A 21,906-nucleotide genomic window follows, 5' to 3' on the forward strand; every position below is an offset into this window, starting at 1 on the left:
AAAAACTTTACATACCTAATAAGGGAAGCGGTACTTTATTGGATCGGCTCGTATATTATGAATCATAGTATTATTTATACTCGTAATAAACCTTCCTATACACACATCAAATTTTGGAATATTAGGTAACTATTTAGGGTCGTGTTTTCTTATAGTACCTAAAGTATGTAGGTACTGATAATATGTAGTAGTAGCAGAAAAATAAACTGTTCAGAATTTTAAAAGCGATATAAATAAATATTTAAGCAACCAATCGTTTTACACTTGTCTTCTCCAACTGCATTTATGAAATCACGTTCACAAAGGAAGGTATTTCGAATGAATCATGCACCTGATACGTCATAGTGTGCATGATCAAAAGTCTGAGGATGACGAAGTCCTAAGGTTCTTATATATTTTTATTATGACTTGGGAGTCATGTACAATGTATGAAATGGGCTTCAAGTTCCATATTCGATGCTATGCCCTTTTAATATTTAAAGCTCTATTTCAAGTTCCAAGAAAGCCTTACTAACTCTTAGACAAAGTAACATCCGTCTTTTGCACGTAAACACCTACCAACTTCTCTGAATTTCGCTCCGTAAGGCTGCGGTTCCACTAAAGATGTGCGACGAAAATTTTTCATCCGAGGATGTCTAGCTGTGCTGTGAAAATGTGTGGGGGTTTCCACCAAAGCAGTGCGAGGAAAATGTGTCGTCAGAGAATGTGTAGTGGAGCTGTGAAAATGCGCATTAATGTGTGTGTGGTACAGTATGCGCAAACCTCGCAACACATCCTTCTCAACACACATCTCTTGCTGTTTTTGCGCAAAAATCTAGCTCCACTGAGCCGTTTCCACCAGAGCCGTGCTGACCGAGGCGAGGTAAATGAAGCGATTCTATTGGTTCTTTACAAACACATCCCTTGCTACGCATCCTCGCACATCTCTGATGAACACGCAGCCTTACGATCGTGAAATGGTCTTTATAAATTGACATGTTTCCTGGTAAAATCGACAACGCGTCACTATGTCCATAGCTTTGTAAGGCAGGGTACTCACCTGCCATGTAGCACGTAACGTAGCATGTAACGTGTCCAACCTTCAAGTGAGTACGGCTCGTCAAACGGTCACGGTCATCGCGTATTTAGCTGCGAGCTCCTGGATCCTACTGCGAGCCGCCTTTGTCCTCGCAGTGATACCGCCAGTCAGCAGGTCGCTGCGATCTCCCTGCGAACCACGCGCGAGCAGCTCGCAGCGGGCTCGTGCCTATGTACTCACTTGATACAGTATCTGTTACATTACATGCTACTCGGCTAGATGAGTACCCTGCTTAACTTGCTCTCTTTTTGATATCTTATCGAGACGTCGAGTCTGCAGCTGACGCGACAATCCTTAGGATTATGGTCCTTCTGAATTCACGTTTCATATTACGCAGATGACTGATAACCAGCTTTTGAGGGTTTATAGAGATTATCAAGAGTAGTGTTGTTGCCAAAAATAAACTGACACCTGCCTCATATAAAACCTACCTACCTATATTTCATATAATATAAGAAATTGATACCTATTCTGATACAAGAGAAAGATCTACTTTTAGTAAATGACTTTTTATCAAGGAAGGAACCTTCATGAAGAACAGCTACAACGACTTAGCCCTAACCATACGACTGAACTATATTTTCAGTAAAACGTGTTAAAAGATCACATTGGACGCAGTGCATGTTTTTTTTAGAAAATGGCGATAATATCACACTTTCCAGGCAATGATCTGATGATGCGTGGAAACAATTTTCACGAGTAAAAAGTTGACCAACGACAAGTAAAAATAAGTAAGAAGTAAGATGCTTTAATACCATTTGTGATCACGTGTGACGAGTGTGAATTTGATAAAGTTAATATCAAACTTACTAGTGTACCCTTATATAGCTATAGTTAGTCCTTCCAAATCTTCGGGAAAACATACCAGTTTGTTGATGACAAGAAGTAGCAAAAAACTCAGTTACCTCTATTAGTCATTTGAATTATTACAGGAAATTCAATTGAAACGTTACGTATATGCGAGCGAGCTGAATGGACTCTACCTGAGGCCATTTACTATTTTCATACATTCCTGCTTTGAAAAGTTTTAACTTTTTATTTTTTATTGGGGTAACCTGTAATGTTAGAGCTAAGATTGTTATTAAATAAATAAATAAATAAACTGCCTTTTTTCAAAAGTTTGAAATCTTATTTTTGCAGTTCGACAAGTTTGTGATAGTTTTCTAGTAAATAGATAGTTTTTAGATTGAGTTTCTTGCGCTGCTTCTTCTCAGCCATTTATTGTAAAAGTGCCTTTTAAAAGCCTATTTGCAAAAATAGATCAGTTTTATGACTTTTTTAAGTAACATATCCAAACTGATGGATGAGTAAGAGATCATAAGTAAGTAAATGCAGACAGTAAGTCTTCGAAGTCTATCAACAAGCTACTAGCTGGCCGCAGGTATGCTATAATTGCACTCGTAGTATGCACTAAGCCACCAATAATGCGTCGGCGTGATTGCATGCACATAATTACATCGCGTCAAAGAGTAGCGAGGTACCGAAAATGCAGATACAGCAAGTCATATATTCCTTTATCACTTGCAACTTTTACAACTTTATTACCTAACAAGGGCAACGTATAAATAAATCTACAACTTATAGATGACCTTTGTATTAGATATACAAGACGGGGTGTGCAGTAAAATATTATAGTTCGCGTCTTTAAACATTCATAAAACATCACGATAAGAAATTATTTTAGTATCACCTATATTTATTTTAAGACACAAGTATTTTTTATGCAGTACAAGGCAGATATTTGACCGCAATCGCGCAAAGTTAAGAAGAGATACGATCGGAGAGATACAGATATCGGTTGATTTTTCTGAAAAAAGGATAAATCATCAGTCAGATAACAAAACCGCTACTTTGCTGATGAAAATAATCCTAAAGAACGCGAGTCCAGTAAGGGATTACCAACGAAATTAGGGATTAGGCACACCAATGTATTTTGTATAGGCCTTTTGCAACGGAATGTGTCAAAAAGGAGGCACTAAAATGATCCAATTTAAGCGTCAAATTATCAGACATTAATATAAATGCCATTCTGTTTGTCGTTTACTCTTTGATCGCAGTAATGTCTAAAGATCCCTAATGCACATAAACATGAGCCCACGGTGGATCGATTGGCATGCGCTGTGCGGTCGATTTTGCTGTTCGATCGATTAGCATTTGGCTGGCAGTACCGTTCGCTTGATGTCTGGTTGCCATCAAGAGGTCGCAAGGACGAAGCATGGTAATCACATCATATGTACGAGTATGTTATGTACCATATGAAATAATCTGTATAAATAGTCATACCAGGCACGGTAACGTAGCGTAGATATAGTCAAACCGCCACTGTGGTCTAGTGGTAAGACCACCTGCTTCAGACGCAGAGATCCCGGGTTCAATTCACAGTGGGGGCAGATTTTTCTGTTCGGTTTGGTTGGTGGTAGGGCTTGAACTAAGTCCGCCTGGCTAGCTACCACCATCTTACCTAAGTCTGTCGCCATAACAACAATGTTAACAACATTGTTGTGTTCCGGCAGTTAGAGGTAAGATAGCCAGTTCCTCTGTGGTTGAGGATTCCGGGTAAAGCTCGCTTCCACCTTCGGCCTGATCATCACTTACCATCAGGTCAGATAATAGGCCAAGAGCTTCCTCGTTGTGGATAAAAAAAAAGTCAAAGTCAAATACATATTTCGTGATACCCAAAGTGGTCAAAAAGTTCATAACACAACCTTATTCCAATTATTATCACAAAGATGTGTTGCGAACATATTGGCTACTTTAGGTGTCACGACGCTGTGCTAAGTACCATTACCAAACGCATCGCAATGCGTTTTCATTTTGTAACATAATGCAAAACATGTTGACCCATCGCCCTTATTCGTATTCCTAGCAAGGTATAACAGTACGGCCGTAATCGCCCTAGTTTACTGCGGAATAAAAACTATTTTTAACGTTCGATGTTTTGACGATTGCCCTTTTTTTGTCAAGAAAATTCATTGATTTGTATACCCACCAGTCGCGGGGGCAGCTAGTGGGTTATGTGGGGTTCTCCCTGCCAGAAGGGCAGGGCCTACCCACTAAAAACCTGACGTTGCCCTCGGTAGCCCATATGAGTCGGGAACGCGGGACATCACTACTGGCATTTTGCCTCAAGCATTCGTCCGCGTACCCTGCTCGTGGGTAAATTGGCCACAACTTTGCTTAATCTTTTTCACATAGTAACAGAAAAGATTTACGCAATGTTAGATAATACTGCATCTGCAAACATCGCCGCTCAATAAAATGTAGATAATGTATTCGAAGTCACATACGAGTAATCATGTGTATTTTGCTTATTCTTTGTGTACTCAGCCACCCACAGTATTTCAAATAATGAAGAGCAAATTTTATCCGTGAATAATTTATTAACTAGTTTTTATGTAGAGTCAGAGTGTACGGGTGTCGTAAGAGGCGACTTAGGGACTACACATCAAACAGAGAACGGGCAGCAGCGCTCTCTGAAAAACATCAATCTTTTAAACTGCGATCTCCAACCCGCCTGCCAAGCGTGGAGATTATGGCAAAGGAGGCTCATAGTCTAGCAGTGGACTGTAAAGGGCTGTTGAAAAATGTAGAGTCAGTTTGCTAATAAGAAATAACAAACTTACAGATTTTTTTAATCAATTTTCGTATACAAATCGAATCAAATTAATTCCCTTATCCTTAACTTGAGAAAGAATTCATCCTTTGTTCCTTCTGTTTCATGTATTGACTTTTAAGAAAGAAAGAAAGAAAGAAAAAATATTTATTTGGTACTAAATGATATACACACACATTTTAGGGCTTTTACTGATTGTAATTTTAAAGAAATGGCCCTTCTTCGTTTAGTTGGCTTGGCTGCATCGGCGAATTCAAACAAACTATATTTAGAATGGAATTATTTATGGCTGTGCATTGTTTACCTATGCCCCATTGATAGACTGTCGTGGGCCGGTCGTTATTCTTATACTACGTGTAGGAAAAACCATTCCAAATAATAGAAATAGGTAAATATGTAAAGTAGCTAAATACCCGTATCTATTTGCAAATTCATGATAATTTGACATAACAAATAATGATTATGTGGGTTCTGCGCGAGGATTTAAATTATAATTGAATTTTTCACGTTAGGAGCATTGAAAACATATTTTTTAACGCTACCATAGGTACCCGTATGTCTAACTGTTCATCGAAGTGTCTATTCTACAAATTAATTTTCGTAGTTCGTTTTACTTTTAAGTAGGTAAAGCATAAGATTAACTATTTAATTTTACTTTTATAACATATTGATAAATGTTTATGTGATTATTAGACCGTATTTCGAAAAATAGAGTGAGGTTGTGGTGTACACATAGCTTCCTCTTTAACCGATATAAGTTTAGATTTTATCAGCATCAGGTATTAGATAGTGGCAGTTGACAAGATATATTAAAGCTTTAAAACATTTTTAAGGTCATAAGTTAATATATTTTTAGTAAGTACCTCTTCGATATTAAAAAAGTAGTTGACAAGATATTTATAGCGTTGTTAATATTAAAAGACAAGACAATGAAATCTACAAACCAAACGCGTTTATTTTAAGAATTTGATTCCTGAGACGCGCCCTGCATTCGTTAGTACCGTCATCGCTGTCGTACTGTACTGAACATCATCATAACAATGACTCATGGTGAATTAATCGAGTGTAATCCGACGATTATCGATTTAGTGAGTGATAACACTTTCATACACTGTCTGTTATGATTTAATTGTTTGAAGATTAATGTGCCTACAACCTCAGCCTACCAAAACAAAGTTGGCTCTACAATGAATAAAAAAAATACCAACCGATTTCAAAGCCTACTCCTTTTTTGAAGTCGGTTAAAAAATCAACAGACACTCAAAGTCTATATAGCTCAGTGGTAAGGAATATTTCCCAGCAAGAAAAGGCATAAATGAAAAACATATTAATGATATTTATCATTAGTAATTTTTATTTTTAGTTTTTAAGTCATTTTAAGTTAATTTATTATTATAAAATTTATTCTCTAATGATAAGGGTAACGTGATATTATGTAAGGGAGATGACATCGAACACCCCACCGTGTACCTCGTCAGCGCAACCACGACCAGTCTGACAAGAGTGCCCGACTAAGAAGAAGAAGAACGTGATATAGGGCTGTCTGTATTTAATAACGCTAATCTTTGTAAGAAAACTATAAGTTATGGTTATTTTTCACTGTATTTCGGATCCCTAAAACCGTCAAACATTTGAAGACTCGTCAGCGCCAGTATTTGCCGACGTCCGCGCCAAACCTTGGCCATATTTGTCCAAGATAAGAGCTTTGCTCTGAATGGCTTCTAATATTAGATTTATTTGATGTGTTACTTTTAACAAGTTTACTTTATTTTATCCTTGAATAAGTAGGTAATAATACATACGACTGATTACATAAGTACAAGTATTTTGTGTTTTTTAAAACCAACATTTCGATGTTAAGTTTCGATGTTAAGTTACTAATTTGTAAGTACTAATTTAATTAGTCTACACAAATAAAGATAATTTTGATTTTGATAAGCTGTATTGTAAGTAATCCTCTATCCGATTACAGACAGATTTAAAAATTAACATAAAATCCCTTAATCCTCTTTCAAATTCAGATATTTCAAGACTATAACATTCACACGTTTCTACACTATCGTACCTCTATAAAAGAGCTATCTACATAAATACCTTAAAGTCCTATCCATTACACGACCCCATGGTCCTCGATAAAAAGCGAATTGGCCATAATTCGCCCAGCAGGGGCCAATATCCCATGTTTGTGGTGTTGTTTACGACACCCCGCCCTGTTGGTACAAGTCCCAATAAAGTACACACCCTGCTTGGGACGCCACAGCGTTGCGACGTACGAGTGACACGACTCGGGCAATGCCCTAACACAGGCCAAACACACAAATTAGATTTGTTTGCAGTGTTCTCCACCCCACCTTGTTCAAACAAGCAGCCCTTGACAGGTAGCAAGGGCTGCCATCAGTCCAAATTCCACGGTCCAAGCTTGAAGGGCACCCGGGTATCAGGTGATCGAAATAACATTTATAAGATATTAAACTTTCGTGTTCCATTTCAACTAAGATAGAGCCGCCAGTCTACTTGTGACCACGGCTGCAGCATTGCAGCCGTTTATGTAACTCATATTTAAAATGTCTCGTTGTGACCCGTGTTTCTCTATTTTAGTCGAAATAACATTGTTGGGTGTCAGAACACTTCACTGCGCCCGTATTCTAATAAAACTTCATTGATATTAAATCTTTGCAAATAATTTTGAAAACTAACACCGCTAAAAATTTGAATTATGTAGGTATGACAATTTTCCAGGGTAAATTCATCCCGATAAATATTTCCGAAGACAACCCTATTTTCATGGAGTCAAGGGCGTGACAATGACGCGCACGGTGAGCCCACTTGACCGTAATTTCCCCAGCCCTGCATGAGTACGAGTATGAATACACGCCAGGGTTGTTTGCTGTTTCCTTTACGACACCCTGTTCAAACAGGTCCCTTGCGAGCGATGTGAAGGCCCAAATACACCTCCCAAATACCCAATTGACTAAGAAACAAGATGACATGTTTTCAGGAATAGAGGCGCTTTCATTTGTTAGTTCAGCATGTATAGTCAGTGAGGATAAATGAAAACAAAATCTACACTATTCTTATGCATCTGTGGGAACAGAAAGAACAGCCAGAGAAAAAGCATCTTTTGAAGCATGCATCACGCACGCGCTGAAAATCAGTGCCATGGCCTTTGCCATGGCATGCTCTAACTCAAATATCACGAGTTACCATAGGATTGTACTTATAAAATTTTATTACTTGTGAAATACAATATCAAAGTCAAGTTTTCAACAAAAGCTGTCTCTAGTCCCTACAGCCTTACAGGTATAATCCAAATTGTTGGAGTTAAATGAAACGAGTATGTTTGGCAATCAAAAGGCGATATATGATGGATATGATGATGAGTATGGATGGATGGCATAGATTTTTATGTGGGTGTACGAGCCTATGACAACAAAATATTGGAATTTTGAAACCATAGAACTCACAGAATGCCCAGGTCCAAGTTTGGAACCTATTTGTTCATATACGTTTGCCCAGCAAAGTCGTATGTAGTAATGGCATACAATGTTGGCTTTATGTCCACTAACTACAAAAATAGACACGACATACCTATGTGCTCATAAGTACCTACTTATAATAATAAACGAGGCGGTAAGACATATTACACGTGTTGTCAGTAGGAGTTTACGATTTATTTGTATGTTTGCACGCTGCAGATATTCGAGTGGTAGGTAAATTTGCCACGGCCATTAATGCATTTAGTCGTTTAAGAGTAGGCGCACACCGTTGATTTTTCGTCGGCCCATAGGTTAGTCGGGCAGTTGATCAGTGGGCATGTATGGGAGTGCGCACACTACACCGATTCGATTTGGCCGCTTCTTCATACAAATTAAAATCGGGCACAACTATCGGCCAACTAAAAATCAACGGTGTGCGCATACTCTAAAGATATTATGCCCGGTTTATTTGTAAAGCCGAATAACGAGACAAAATTTTCAGTCAAAGAATTCAACTGGCTCTATCATTTAACACAGCATAGCGTATGTAAAAGACAGATAATGCCAAAATGTAGAATATAAACTATGGTATGGCACACCTAAGGTACCAATGTGATCAGTGAAGACCAGATAATGATTAGTGAAGATGAACAATTAGAAGAAAAACTGGGAAGGCAATAGAATAGGGATTTTAAGTTGCAGGAGCGTGGAAGAACAATATCAAGGGTTAATTTCAGTAGCATCATGAGAAATAGAACTCTTGGGTCTAATAGATAGTCCCGATACTGGGACTTAGGGTTATCCATAGAGACATGAATCTTCGTATAATATTAATTTACAACCTTAAAAAACAAACCAGGAAGGTAACTCATCGTGGCCAATAAAAAGCACCAATCACACAAATAATTTAATCAGTAGTAGAAAGATTTAAACGTACCTACATACAATCAACTTCCCTGTATAAAAAAATCGGAGATAATGTTTACTTGAATAATGTGTAAATTGGGAAATCCAAATAAATGTGCCAAATAAGTCATCATTTATCATTTGTGATCTGTTAGAATATAACTACTTCTAAAATGTCCCAATATCTTTTCCAGGTGATCTACCTGAAATAATAGTGATTCACTTGCGTCTCTTCCCCTCGTAATTCCCCATATCGTAGGTATTGATTTTTAGCTCTACCTGGAACTAAACGGCGAATCAATACGAATACTCGAAATTAGACATAATCAGTCTTAAAGGAAATTTTAAAACGTATTTTAATATCTGAAAGGCATTTAGGGATGGGAAAATGTCGATAAGTAAATTATCGATATTTAAACATGATGTAGGAGGTAAATATAATCACAAGATAAAAATAAATAAATATGCCAAAAAGTGCTTAAAAATAATGTGTATCTCCGCAAATTTAATCATAATTAATATGAAAACTTCACATCTACCAATTTTTTTTACGTTTATTAGTAGCAGTTTATGGTTTCTAATTACTTAATGCGTGTGATTAGGTACGATCACGTTGATAACTAATTAAGTAGTAGCTATTTAATAGGATACAAATAGCCCTTATTGTGCTAATTAGTAATTAGTACATAATGCGACATACGATCCTGCACGCGCAGTATGCATAGTACTCGCGTGTCACTACGAGCGAAACCTATCATGTTTCAGGTATTTGATGACTGTAACTTGGCTGGTCTATAATTGGATCGATATACCCGATCTTAGCTGGTTAACAAAGATTGTAAATTACATTGCAGGTCAAAAATCAAACAAGTATAATGTTTGCCGTCGGTTTGAAATTGACTGGAGGCAAACGTTAATGAGATAAGTAGAGTAAATAAAATACCTTCAAAGAATTAAGGGCGTCGATACTATATTCAATTTGATCTAATTTCTATTAATGATATGTTATCTAGTTATTTAGTTTAGAGTTAGGTAAGCAATTTCTGATTCGGATAGTTGGAAAACAAAAAAAAACAAATTTATTGATTGTATTTTATAATCAATACAGTATTTTATTGTGGATCGTTGCACCAATGCTTTATTTATAGACTTGTAGGTACCGGTACCTACGTAGCCACTTCACTTGCATTTTTACAACCGGCTTCATATGAATGTTAATTGCTAACACAATTATAGTTCTAAACTAGTTGTCATAGCAAACGTCCCGTCATAACTCAGGCATTAGCGGCAAATATTACACCCGGAGCTATTAAACGGCAATTAAAACGTCAAGTGGAGTCAGACATCAGCCGGATTGGGCGTAACGAGGGTCGAGACTCGAGATAATTCGATTGGCTAATGCAATTGCTGTATGACCTTTGGCTGGGATGTTATAAAGAAAGTGTGATTGTTTAAAATGCTAACTTAATATACGATTTTAAAAATACCTATATCTTTAAGGACTAGACCTTTTATAACTTAACTGCACCAAAATTATTTTTGTTTTTTTTATGTGACAGGAGGCAAACGAGCAAATTATCCTGGTACAAACAGTTTTTGTGGAACAGGACCCGTCTTTGTGGAAATCCTTAGGGTTCTTTGTCCAGCAGTGGACGTCTTTCGGCTGAAACGAACGAACGAACAAACAGTTTGTACTTACTTCCTAAATTAGTGAGCTATATAGAATTTTCGTTAGACACCTGCTAGGCAATTTAAAATGAAATACATACTCCAAAAATACATTGGAATCGTCCGATGAATAATTATATTCGAACAGTAATGTTGATTCGGTTACTTATCAATAATGTTATCGCTGTGTAGGTCAATAATAATATATTGACCTATACTTATTATAAAACGTTTCTGGCGTGGGTAATAATGTTAATTCAATTGGCTATTCGAACTTATAATATGAAAACATCCATGCTCCTTTCCTCTAGAGATGAATAATTGTGCTATAATTTTATATTAATGTTATTTATATTAATAGACGCTCTGCAACGATATTATCGTCATTAAAAACAGTAACTGAATATTTTAAATCTGTCACAACACAAATAAATGATGTTCTTTTCAATGTGAGCTACAACATCAGTGTTAAAAAAATTGATTTTGACATTTCCTTAATCAAATTAAACTTCGTCATACAAATAAGGAAAATCAAGGATTATTTTTCCCAGAACCTGCTATTTTCACTATTATTCGGGAATTTACAACTAATCTTTAACATGGTACAGACGGGCACATTGGCACATCAAGCTAAACACCATGGGCTTTACCTGGCTAGACCTATAAGGGTGATTTTTGCAATAAAAATGTAGAGTCTAATGTGCTATCGTCCGTACTTTATAATTACGTCATTTTGAATCATTAACTAAGCACCGGAATTATGGCCACTAACAAAGGAGTGGGTACCATTTTGTAATTTACAAAGCTATTGTTAACAAACCTCGCCCTTTTGTTAGGTTCTGTTGATGAGACTATGCATTAACACTATTTACACCAGTGATTGTGCTGGTACATACAACACAAGGTAGACACTGTGTACTATTTTAGCTGGGACAAGTGTTATTTTGCAATATCGATGTGTAGGTATTTGATGTGATGTCGATACAACAAATACAATAGTTGCACAACTGTAACGTTTATGAAAGGTACTATTAATGGTATTGCAATATTTAATTAAAAACTGTTGGTAATGATCAGCTATTTATAAATTATAAGTTACTCTAATCGAATTTTTAATTTACAAGGAAATAAAACATGATTGACAGCTATTGCTTTCCTTTCTCCAATGTTACGTATTTCCTAACCACTCTTTCATTATTTTGTCTTTTCGTTTTAGACCGACAGATAAATTGAAAAACATGTCTATGGATTTTTTACTAATATTATGTTAAAAATAATCAGTAAACTTAGGCTCTACCACTCATTAATTACTTCACAAAATGACTTTAAAGATAATATTTTTGAATCGTATGCATGCTTTCGATCCGTTTGCGATTCGAAATTCGTCGTCGCATCAAATTTTCTCCTGTTTATTTTGATTCTTTGCTTTATATTGGAACCTGTTTCAACAGTAAAGGGTTTACTTATTTGAATTTATAATCCTCGTGTATTCATGAAAAATATAAATAAACTTTTGCATACTAATCATTAAACTTCAGAGCGACTTCGTTTAATATTTTATTTGGGAGTACAGAACTCTACATTTAGTTACAATAGGCAAAGCTATAATTAATTTGAATGTGTTGCAGATGGACATGGATGTTGTAAACGAGCATATGTTTAATTATTATCAATAGCCCGGTTGTTATAAATACCAGTCTATTTTTAGCGTTTGCTGCAAACCGTGACGTCACGAGCAGTAACAACTAACAGCCGATCGCTTTGTATACTTTACGTTAAACGCCCGTTCAGTTAGTCAACGGAAAATGACGCTTTTGTTCTAGTTTCCTCAAATTCGTCATGCTTTTAATGGTTTACTATATTATATTCGTTTGTTTACATACATAATAAGCGAGTATTTTTCAAATATAAACGTATAATATGCGTGATATAAAAATTATAAATGTTATGATTTCATAACAATAAAATACGTACGCATACCTGCGCTTCGAAATTATACGTTCAAGGCAAGTGTTTATTCTTTAAACAACTGTCAAATAAATCTATGATCGTAAAGTTTCAGGACGAGAGAAAATTTTTAACGATATTTATTCAATTTCCTTAACCAAATAAATTAATTCATAGCTAGTTAGGTATATCACAAAGATGTTTTTACAACAAAGTCGTCTTGTTTTTGTGGCATCAATACCCAGAGAACTGTGTCACTTCATAAATGCCAACAGCGGTAAACAAACCAAAAGTAGAGTTCGTGCATATTATTTGTGTTCCTGTAAAATTTCCAAATACTGGCCTTTATCGATGTTTAATCCAATGTTACAATTTATCGATATTTAATTCGACTTTTGCGGTAAAAAAGTTATTCATAACTGGATTTCGCAAGGATTTTCTTGTTAACATAAAAGGGCAGGGCATTATCGTTCGTTGACCTTTCATATCTCGTCCGTAAATAGTATGGACAGGCAGCAGGCTAGCTGCATCGGCTGCAGCTTGTTTACTTAAACGCGTTGGTTGCATTGCATTCAAATGCTTGCCTTTGCATAATGCAGTACGCACGTCTGCCACTTTTCAACTTAATGTATGCGACAGGAATAAAATTATGTATCTCTAGAATTGTAAAGATTTTTCGCTTTTCAATATTGAAGTAAACAAGGCCGATAATGGATTTATTTTTAATGTTGTTTGTTTTGCAAGATTTGCTTTTATCGCAGTTGTACTTGAGTGTAAGCAAATATTTTAATGCTTAAGTAAACGGTGGTCTTATCGCTCGAATCTGCTCTTCCAAACGTCTCAACATTAGAACTATTTTAATAGACAAATCAAATGACATGTTTTGACTCAGAATCTGGGTGTATGCCAGTTTTTTTGTGTATGTCCGAGAAAAAATAAGGTTTTCCGATGTCAATGCCATTTAATTTGGCGTCATGGAAGTAAAAAAATAAAAATAACTCGCAAAGGAGGTAGCGGCACGAATGCATTTCTGAGAAATGAAGAATGACGCTATATTATAAGAAACAATCACAAGGAAAACTCATTGATATTCATTTTCTAATTATTTATAACAAAATAATTTACATAACGATATTTACATTAAATAAAAACAGTAAAAATACTCACATCTATTAAACTAGAGCAAGTAGTTTTCATTTTCACCAAACTCTACCTCGGAATATGAGTGAACGTGTTGCACTAAACACAAAACACATCTATTGCACAAAGTGCATCGTATTAGAAGATAAGCGTTAAACTTTCGAAGTCTACCGGAATCTAAAAAATGCGGCGTTCGCGCGCCACCGCTCCGGCGGACACAGCATTTTTCACTTTTCACCAACAAACCACTCGCTCCGCCACTTGATCACTCGTAAAATCAACGTTCACGCCACTTTTGACATTTCCCGCATAACAAAACACATGTAGCGACTCTAATTCGGATCGACAGCAACTTGGCAAAACTACACAAAAGTGAATAGCTACCACCTCTCCACACTTATACGTATACGTAATGCGGACTCGAGATATCGCGTGGGACAAGGACGGGCTGCGTCGCTGCGGTCGGCACTGCAAGGCGGGGGAGGGAGTGGGGTATATTTCGGTTTGTTGCGCTTTTTATCCGGTATCCCGTTTGAGAATCTGTGGCGAGGTGTAGCGCGGTCCGCGTCGGTTGGCCAGCGCTGGTGGTCATCCTGTATAACTGACCTCTATAATTTTATCTGAATGCCCTTATTGTAGTCGGTAAAACAAAAATAAACACAAACGTTTGGTAGAGTTACAAATATTTAGCGGCACATAACACAAATAGTTAAAATTGAAAATGAACTCTTCTTTGTAGATATTTCCACAAACAAATTATTTTAAATATTTTTTTATTGAATTTTAAATCAATTTAAAAAAGCAATGATTAGCAAGCTCAAATTATAACAAAAAAAAATCTGGTAAATGATAATACACCACATCGTATCATGAATACGTGTAACTTAAGTAAATATCGATAAAATATTGTTACCAAAATAGACAACACTATTTTTGGGGCAACTTTGCCTGGGATTTTTAAGCATGCAATCTTGCTTTTTTCCTTGTTTTGTGTAGACTTAAGCAGGTAACTAAAATTTTATGTAGAGTAAAAAAAGTCCCTGGATATTTGTTTTGACAACATTTTATTAAGAAAGTGCTTCTCTTTAAACAACAATATCAACAAAACGTAAAACAGACCCTTAAGTAATAAAAACAAATGAGGAGGATCAAATCGGTTCAGCTCTACATTTACCACCTTTTGTTTGAATATACAATAAAATATTCCCAATACTCTTTCAATCCTTTATATTCCTTAAAGTATGTAGTGCGTATTCATTGAGTTAAAGAACTTTAAGAGCAGCTTTACGTTTGATTCAGCATTATTAGGCATGGCATGATTTCAGTACCTACATAGTCTTATTCGTGGAAACTTCAGCCATTTCTATTGGAATATTTTTATTATACTACAGACTACGATAGTTTTCAGGAATTTGATTAATTATTGGTGGATTTCATTAATTTAATATTATTTACTTTGTGATTGTGTACATACAAGTATTTCGCAATTCTTTGATATATCGTAAAATCCTACTGTTATTATGGTGACAGGTTTTCATCGTATTCGTCACTTAAGAAAGGGTTACATCATCTATCTAACGTCGTCAGACGTACTAATCATCACCTATTCTATGAAATTGTCCATTTTTGGAGTTCGTCAAATCGTGATACGGTGGTTTTTAATATAGATAACGGCACCTTCCAAAAGTAACGGACGCGCCGCGAGTCAAAAAAACGATTTAAAGGCCTATTGAATGGTACTGCTTGAGCCGTAATGCCTATGTGAGGTCATTCGCAAGAGGTGAAGCCTCTTAAAAGAACAACCAACTTGTATTTCATAAGGTCTTTCTATTATTTTATTATTTTTATTGTAATTCACTTGCATTTAAAGTAAAATAAATAAATCACGCCACATAGGCAAAAAACTGTTTTTACAAATTAATAATAGTTCAAAAAAATTAAAACGAAAGCTTTACATTGGTGGAAAATAGTCAGTCAAAAAACATAACCCTCCCGTCGCAGTCGGATATAAAATAAAATATATTTTTTTTAAAACTTTCTAATATTCTACTGGTGTTAGGTAATTTTTAATTCCTTAAAAAATAAGTGTATTTTACTGCAGTGGCAGTAGGTATGTAGAGCTCTTTATCTTCTTATAGAAAACTAGCTGACCCGGCGAACTTTGTTCCGCCTTAATGGCAATAAATAAGCAGACTTTTTTTTAATTTCGAACGGGATAAAAAGTATCCTATGTCCTTCTCCTGGCTCTAAACTACCTCCCTGACAATTTTCAGCTAAATCGGTTCAGCCGTTCTTGAGTTATAAGTGGAGTAACTAACACGACTTTCTTTTATATATATAGATAAATTCCTACCGGCTTATTTCATACCAATTTGCTTCAAATAGAATTTACATAAGTAACAGAAATAATAGTTAATTCTAAAAATTTTCATTACGTAACTTAGTAGGTACCTACTTAGGTAAGTATAAAAAACTACAATGCCTACATTAAATAAGTCTTCACCTAACCCTAGAGGACGCGACGTTTCATATCGCTGGTACTTTGCCGTTCTCGTTGAACAGGAGTTCCAAATCGGTCGAAGAAATGTTGCAACAAAGCAGAATAAATAATTCATTTATTGCAATAGCTTGTATCTGATTCTAGAGCCTTAGGATACGTAGAAAATGTCCTTCGTTGCCTGTGTAGGGTTTAGATAGTTTCAGAACTTTCCGAGCGAAAAAACAGTGCGAATGGGTACCCTGATATGATGGATGTAACGTTTTTAGCTCAAAATCAACGGTAATATAAGACGCAAGATGATGATGATACATTTTTCAGAAATGTAACTAAAAATTGTAGAAGTGATTGACACGTGAGAAAAAGCAATTTCATTTATTACTTACTTACTTCGTCACAAAAAGGACATTATGATTCATTTCTCTTTTAAGATTTTTTCCTGTGGACTTTCCATACACAGTTATTGGGCATACATTTAGAACTTGATGCTCTCTAGAATTCGCAAATAGGTACCTACTTACCTATATCCTGCACGCTAGTGAAGGCGAAGAATTGCCAATTTCAATCAAAAATATTATATCTACATCATTGCCAACAACTTTCATTATTAAAATCATTTCCTAATTACTTTTTAAATATTAAACTAATCAAAATCCAATCGCACGCGACAGCCACGAGCCCGTAATTAGGCGCAGTCAACAGCACATCAGACTGTACATTTTTGTTGGAAAACCGTCTTTATTACAACGGAAGTAGACGCTACTATGTTAAGCTTAAAGTGCCACAATCCGTACCACATGCGCGTGCGTCGATTTCACGCGCGTCGCGGATGCCGGCACGCGGCCTTCAGGGAAAGAACAGGTAACGCCAATATTATACCTATATAGAGTGGTAACTCAAATGGTATGGCTAGACTCAAAACCTAGAATGTCTTAAGCAACGCGGGACTTCATATCACTTAGCGACAAGCTTAGTTGACTGTTCTAAACTCTACATTACTCAAGACCGCATGCCAGCAGAAGAAGAGTTTCTTCAGCTTTCTTTTCCAGCAGAACCGGTCTTTGTGGAAATCCTTGGGGAGGCCTTTGTCCAGCAATGGACGTCTTTCGGCTGAAATGAACGAACGAACGAACAATATTTAACTAGACACAGGGAAGAGTATCTAGAGAAGCTTTTTAAAATTGACAGCAACCAACTAAGGACTTAGAGATGATAGCTTTTTCGACTCCCACTCCAGCGGCGCTTAAAAAGTATTGTTGACTGTTAAGTTTTCACTTGTAAATTATTTAAATGTCTGCTATGGCATATGGTCTATTTGCATCTTGACTTCCATTTGCGATTACCTATAAATGGCTAAGCAGATACATAATTTAAGGTCCCATTATTTGTATTGTATTGCTGTTGGTTTTCCGAATAAAATAAAATAAAATAAATAAATAAATAATAGTAGTAGCCAAACTCTGAATAACGCATAGAGCAGTGGCGTAACCATCCCGAGGCCCGTGGCAAATTCTGTGCACGAGGGCCCTTGTAGTATCTAGGGTTTTCTTTCTAGGTATTTTTCGATTAGGGTCTTGGGCCGGGGACCCCTCAGGTTGGGGGCCCGTGGCATTCCCAGATCACGATCTTGCGATGTAGAGTCGGATATAAAAGATGGAAAGGAGATTAGACTCAAATTATCAATATTATGTTCATTCCTGATTTGAAGGAAACGATGCAAAAGTGTAGCTTGAATCAAAGAGACATGATTATTATATTCGTCCACTTATGCCCGTTCTCACCATCAATCCCTATGGTGACATATAACAGGAATTTTGTTTTCAAATGGGTCACTTTAAAAATTAGGGATTGATGGTGAAAACGGGCATTAGACATCCCCCTATCTCTAAAGCCATAAAATATACTCGTAAAGGGAATACACTAGGAACCCTTTGAATATAAAACCCTTTCGTTTATAACTACATCCAAGTTAACTGACGAACATTATAAAGCGTGGCTGCGCGTGCGTCCCAGCCTTACGCGCAGGCGCAGCAGTAAAGTTTATCGGCGCGATAGCTACGATCGGCGTTATATGGGTCGGTGGCTACTGCCTGCACTTGTGTTTGCCTGCCGTGGGAAACTACAGCTACAGACTTTGTAAGAAAATCTGGAAATTATCTAAGTACATAAAAAAAGGAACGACCAAGATCAGTCATAAACTTTCATTGTGGTAAAATTGATAGCGTTATCTACAGGCTAATGGATGCTTAGGGGTACGTCATACGTACCTATTAGGGGGATCCTTGGATGCATGAACCCAATATTGATCATAACCCTTTTAAACGTACTGACGTAGGTACGTTCTTTCTCCTGTCATCCGCTTTGAACTGGAGGGTCGAAGTCGAACCTTAACTTCGAACTCCGCCTATGTTCTTCTGATGAAATTCGTTGCGGGGTTTTGTGTCGCAAATGCAAGTACCTATTAATTTATTTAACTTTCTAAAAATTTTGTTACTTAGGAATATGACACGAATGCTCTCAGCTCTAATAGTTCTCGAAGGCACACAGATAAAAGGTGAAGCAGCTGCGTGTCCTAAACAATTTAGATAGACTAATCTTTATTTATTTAATAGTATGAGTATGTGTAAGACACACGTAAATAGAATTGGTTCTATTAATTTGGAGTCCTTTGCCACCAAACATGTAAGGTTCACAAACCACATTTTCGATGGCAACTCAGGGTAGACATAGGTACTGATAAATCAACTGATGACGACTGAAAAAAATGTCGATCCGCTAGTCAACCAGCCATTTCCTCTTTGCACCTACACCGAACTCAAACGGCGACATTACAAAAGTAATAGTAGAAAACTCCTCTACAATTGTTTCAGAAAACACTTGTGTAAACAGCATTACAATTTGAGGCAGTGTAGCGCGAGTGTGCGCGGGCGGCCAGTCCGCCTCCGCTCCTTATAAGGAACACTTATTGGTGGACTTTTTCGATTTACGGTTTTTTTTCCGTGATTTTTCCGTATTTTTCTTATACCTTCAATTAAAATATAGATTTTTAACAAATTTTAATCAAATTTCTTGAAAATAAACGCGTTTTCAAAGCTTTTAATGCGCAATAACATTTTTCAACGACTTACTCGCGTAATCCGACCGTATGTGACGAAAAAAATCCAAAAAAAGCCGTGTAAAATCGAAAAGTCCCGCCAAAACCAGGATTTCGTGACAGTGAAGAGTGACAGTCGGACAACCCGAGCGGTTTGAGCAAACTGTGCGCATACTAGTTTGTTCGCCCCGGCTCGTGTCGTTGACTATCACAGCAGCTACTATCACCGTCCCTAACGCCCGATATCACCGTGAAAATGGCCGCCGAGGACGCGTCCTGATTGACTGCTCGAAACGTGTTTTTCCAGTGAGTTGGTAAGTCAATTGCCATAAGTCCTAAAGTCTGTTAAGGGCGGATTGCAGTTTTCAGGAAAATAACCTGTGAAACGTTCAAACTAAGACTTGCGGTACAAAGTCATAAGTAAGTAACGGAGGCATTTTCTTAGATAGAGGCTAGAGCCGATGTTTTAGAACTACAATAACATTTTTACCTCTTTTTCTTTCTTATTGCATGTCATACCCTTTAAACCACAATATGCGACAAGTATAAGTACAAAGGAAACTGCTCATTTAAGTATAGGTAAAGTACACAAAAGCCCTACTTTTTCCAAGTATCTTGTTGGATCTCCTACTACTCCAATCCGCTGTCTGAGGGTACAAGGAATTGCTAAATAAAGGTACTGGAATGATAGAAACAGTAAGGGGATTAGGTGATAGACGAAGTTGCAAAGGAAAAATGTAGTCCACGTGTCTCAGCTTCTAATTGTTAAAAACCGGTCAAATCCAATTACAAATCGCGCACTGAGGATTATTTCTCTATATCTTTTTCCTTCTACTCTCTGCTTATCAAAATTGAAAAACTAATATCGGATTAAAAATCAAACTTTTCCTTTTCCAACTTTCTGCAGATGTAACTTTGTAAAAAGTGAGATATATTACAAATGAATGATGAATTTTACGATTTCATCTTAGATAGTAAGATATTTTTCTTTCCAAAATCATGACTTGATTTTAAGAGCTGTTAGTGAATGTATAAGGTTGACTTTTATAGAAGCTACGAGTAAGCCTGGAGACCACCGACTTTTAGTTGGCGGGCTGTTGATCAGTATGGAGATGTATGAAAGTGCGCATATTACACCGATTTGGTATCGGCTGATTCTTCATACAATTTAAAATCGGGCCCAACTATCGGCCAACTAAGTCTAGATCTGCGCCTAGGCAAGGACGTGATCGTAATTTTATTTGCGAAACAAAAAATGGATGTATTTTTTTAGTTTATCCTAATAACTTAATGAACTAGATAAACCCGTTAATTGGCATTAAAACAACCAGTGCAATCAGCACTAACCGTTATCGTGGCGATATTTTCGAAATTCCTCGGAAACAATGTGGCAGTAAAGTGCGGCCCACTTATGGTTATGTACCAAGGCGTTGCTTGTTAAACGCATGGTTGGATAGGTTAAGAGTAGGCGCACACCGTTGATTTTTCGTCGGCCGATAGTTTGGTCGGGCAGTTGATCAGTATGGGCATGTATGGGAGTGCGCACACTACGCCGATTCGATTTGGCCGATTCTTCATACAAATTAAAATCGGGCACAACTATCGGCCAACTAAAAATCAACGGTGTGCGCCTACTCTAAGACGGTCGATAGAACGTTTTCCCAATAACTTTAATAGGATTTTTTTTAAATCTCTCTTACTTTCTCTCTCTGCCATTTTATAAAGTTGTGTTGCAAAACAATTACCTGTTTTCAGAAGATATTATAGCACCTTTTAATAACATTTACAAAACAAGCTTCCTAAAATTAATTCATGCTTTTTATTGCTTGAAAACAGCTTGTCAAAAATGAACCTAAGTTTTAAAATAACTGAACTTAAACTGCGACAAAAGTTAGTTAAAGTTAGTAAAGTTGATCCCACCAAAACCTATCTTTTTTTAGTTTCGATATGTCTATCTGTCTGTCCAAGGTTTTTCTTGGAAACTATTGGCACTAGAGAGCTGTAATTTTGTAGAGGTATTAATCACGCCAACAAAACGGTAGAATTAAATTTTGTAAAAATTTTTTTTAGTGTAGCTCTTACACATGTAAAGTGGGGATGATATCGTTGGATAGGTCTTTTAAAATGGCTTCGGGGTTTATAAGACTATTTTTCGATTTAGGGATCCGTTTGCAAAATGTTAAAGTTTAAAGTTCCAATTTTTGTTCGAGTAGGGTTTTTACCCCAAAAAATGTGTCTTTAGAAGGATCCAGAGTCACTTCTTCAAAAAATAGGTAGTTACGCTTGAGCCAACTTTTATGGCTATAAAACTGTTGAGTTGGGATTCATCGCTATCCATCTGTTAAAGAGGACACGTGTGATCATTATTAAAATAAATAAATAAATAAAATAAATAAATAAATTTATTTGGTTTTATAACCATAAAAATTGGTCTATTTGATCCCAGAGGTGAGGTCTTTTTTCAAGTCACATTTATGGTATATGTAA

At 36.5% G+C, this 21,906-nt stretch overlaps 1 protein-coding gene across 1 annotated transcript in view; it reads right to left on the reverse strand.

The window, feature by feature from the left end:
• The window catches only part of LOC135075473 (protein halfway), a 32,518-nt gene extending 18,284 nt beyond the window's left edge, over positions 1-14,234 (reverse strand). The window contains exon 1 of the mRNA XM_063969912.1: positions 13,856-14,234. Within this exon, the coding sequence (XP_063825982.1) occupies positions 13,856-13,885 (30 nt within the window). The 5' untranslated portion in view covers positions 13,886-14,234. The remainder of the gene's footprint in view (positions 1-13,855) is intronic.
• Between the last annotated feature and the right edge of the window lie 7,672 nt (positions 14,235-21,906).

Source organism: Ostrinia nubilalis, chromosome 10 (assembly GCF_963855985.1).
Source record: "Ostrinia nubilalis chromosome 10, ilOstNubi1.1, whole genome shotgun sequence".
Lineage (NCBI taxonomy): Eukaryota > Metazoa > Arthropoda > Insecta > Lepidoptera > Crambidae > Ostrinia > Ostrinia nubilalis.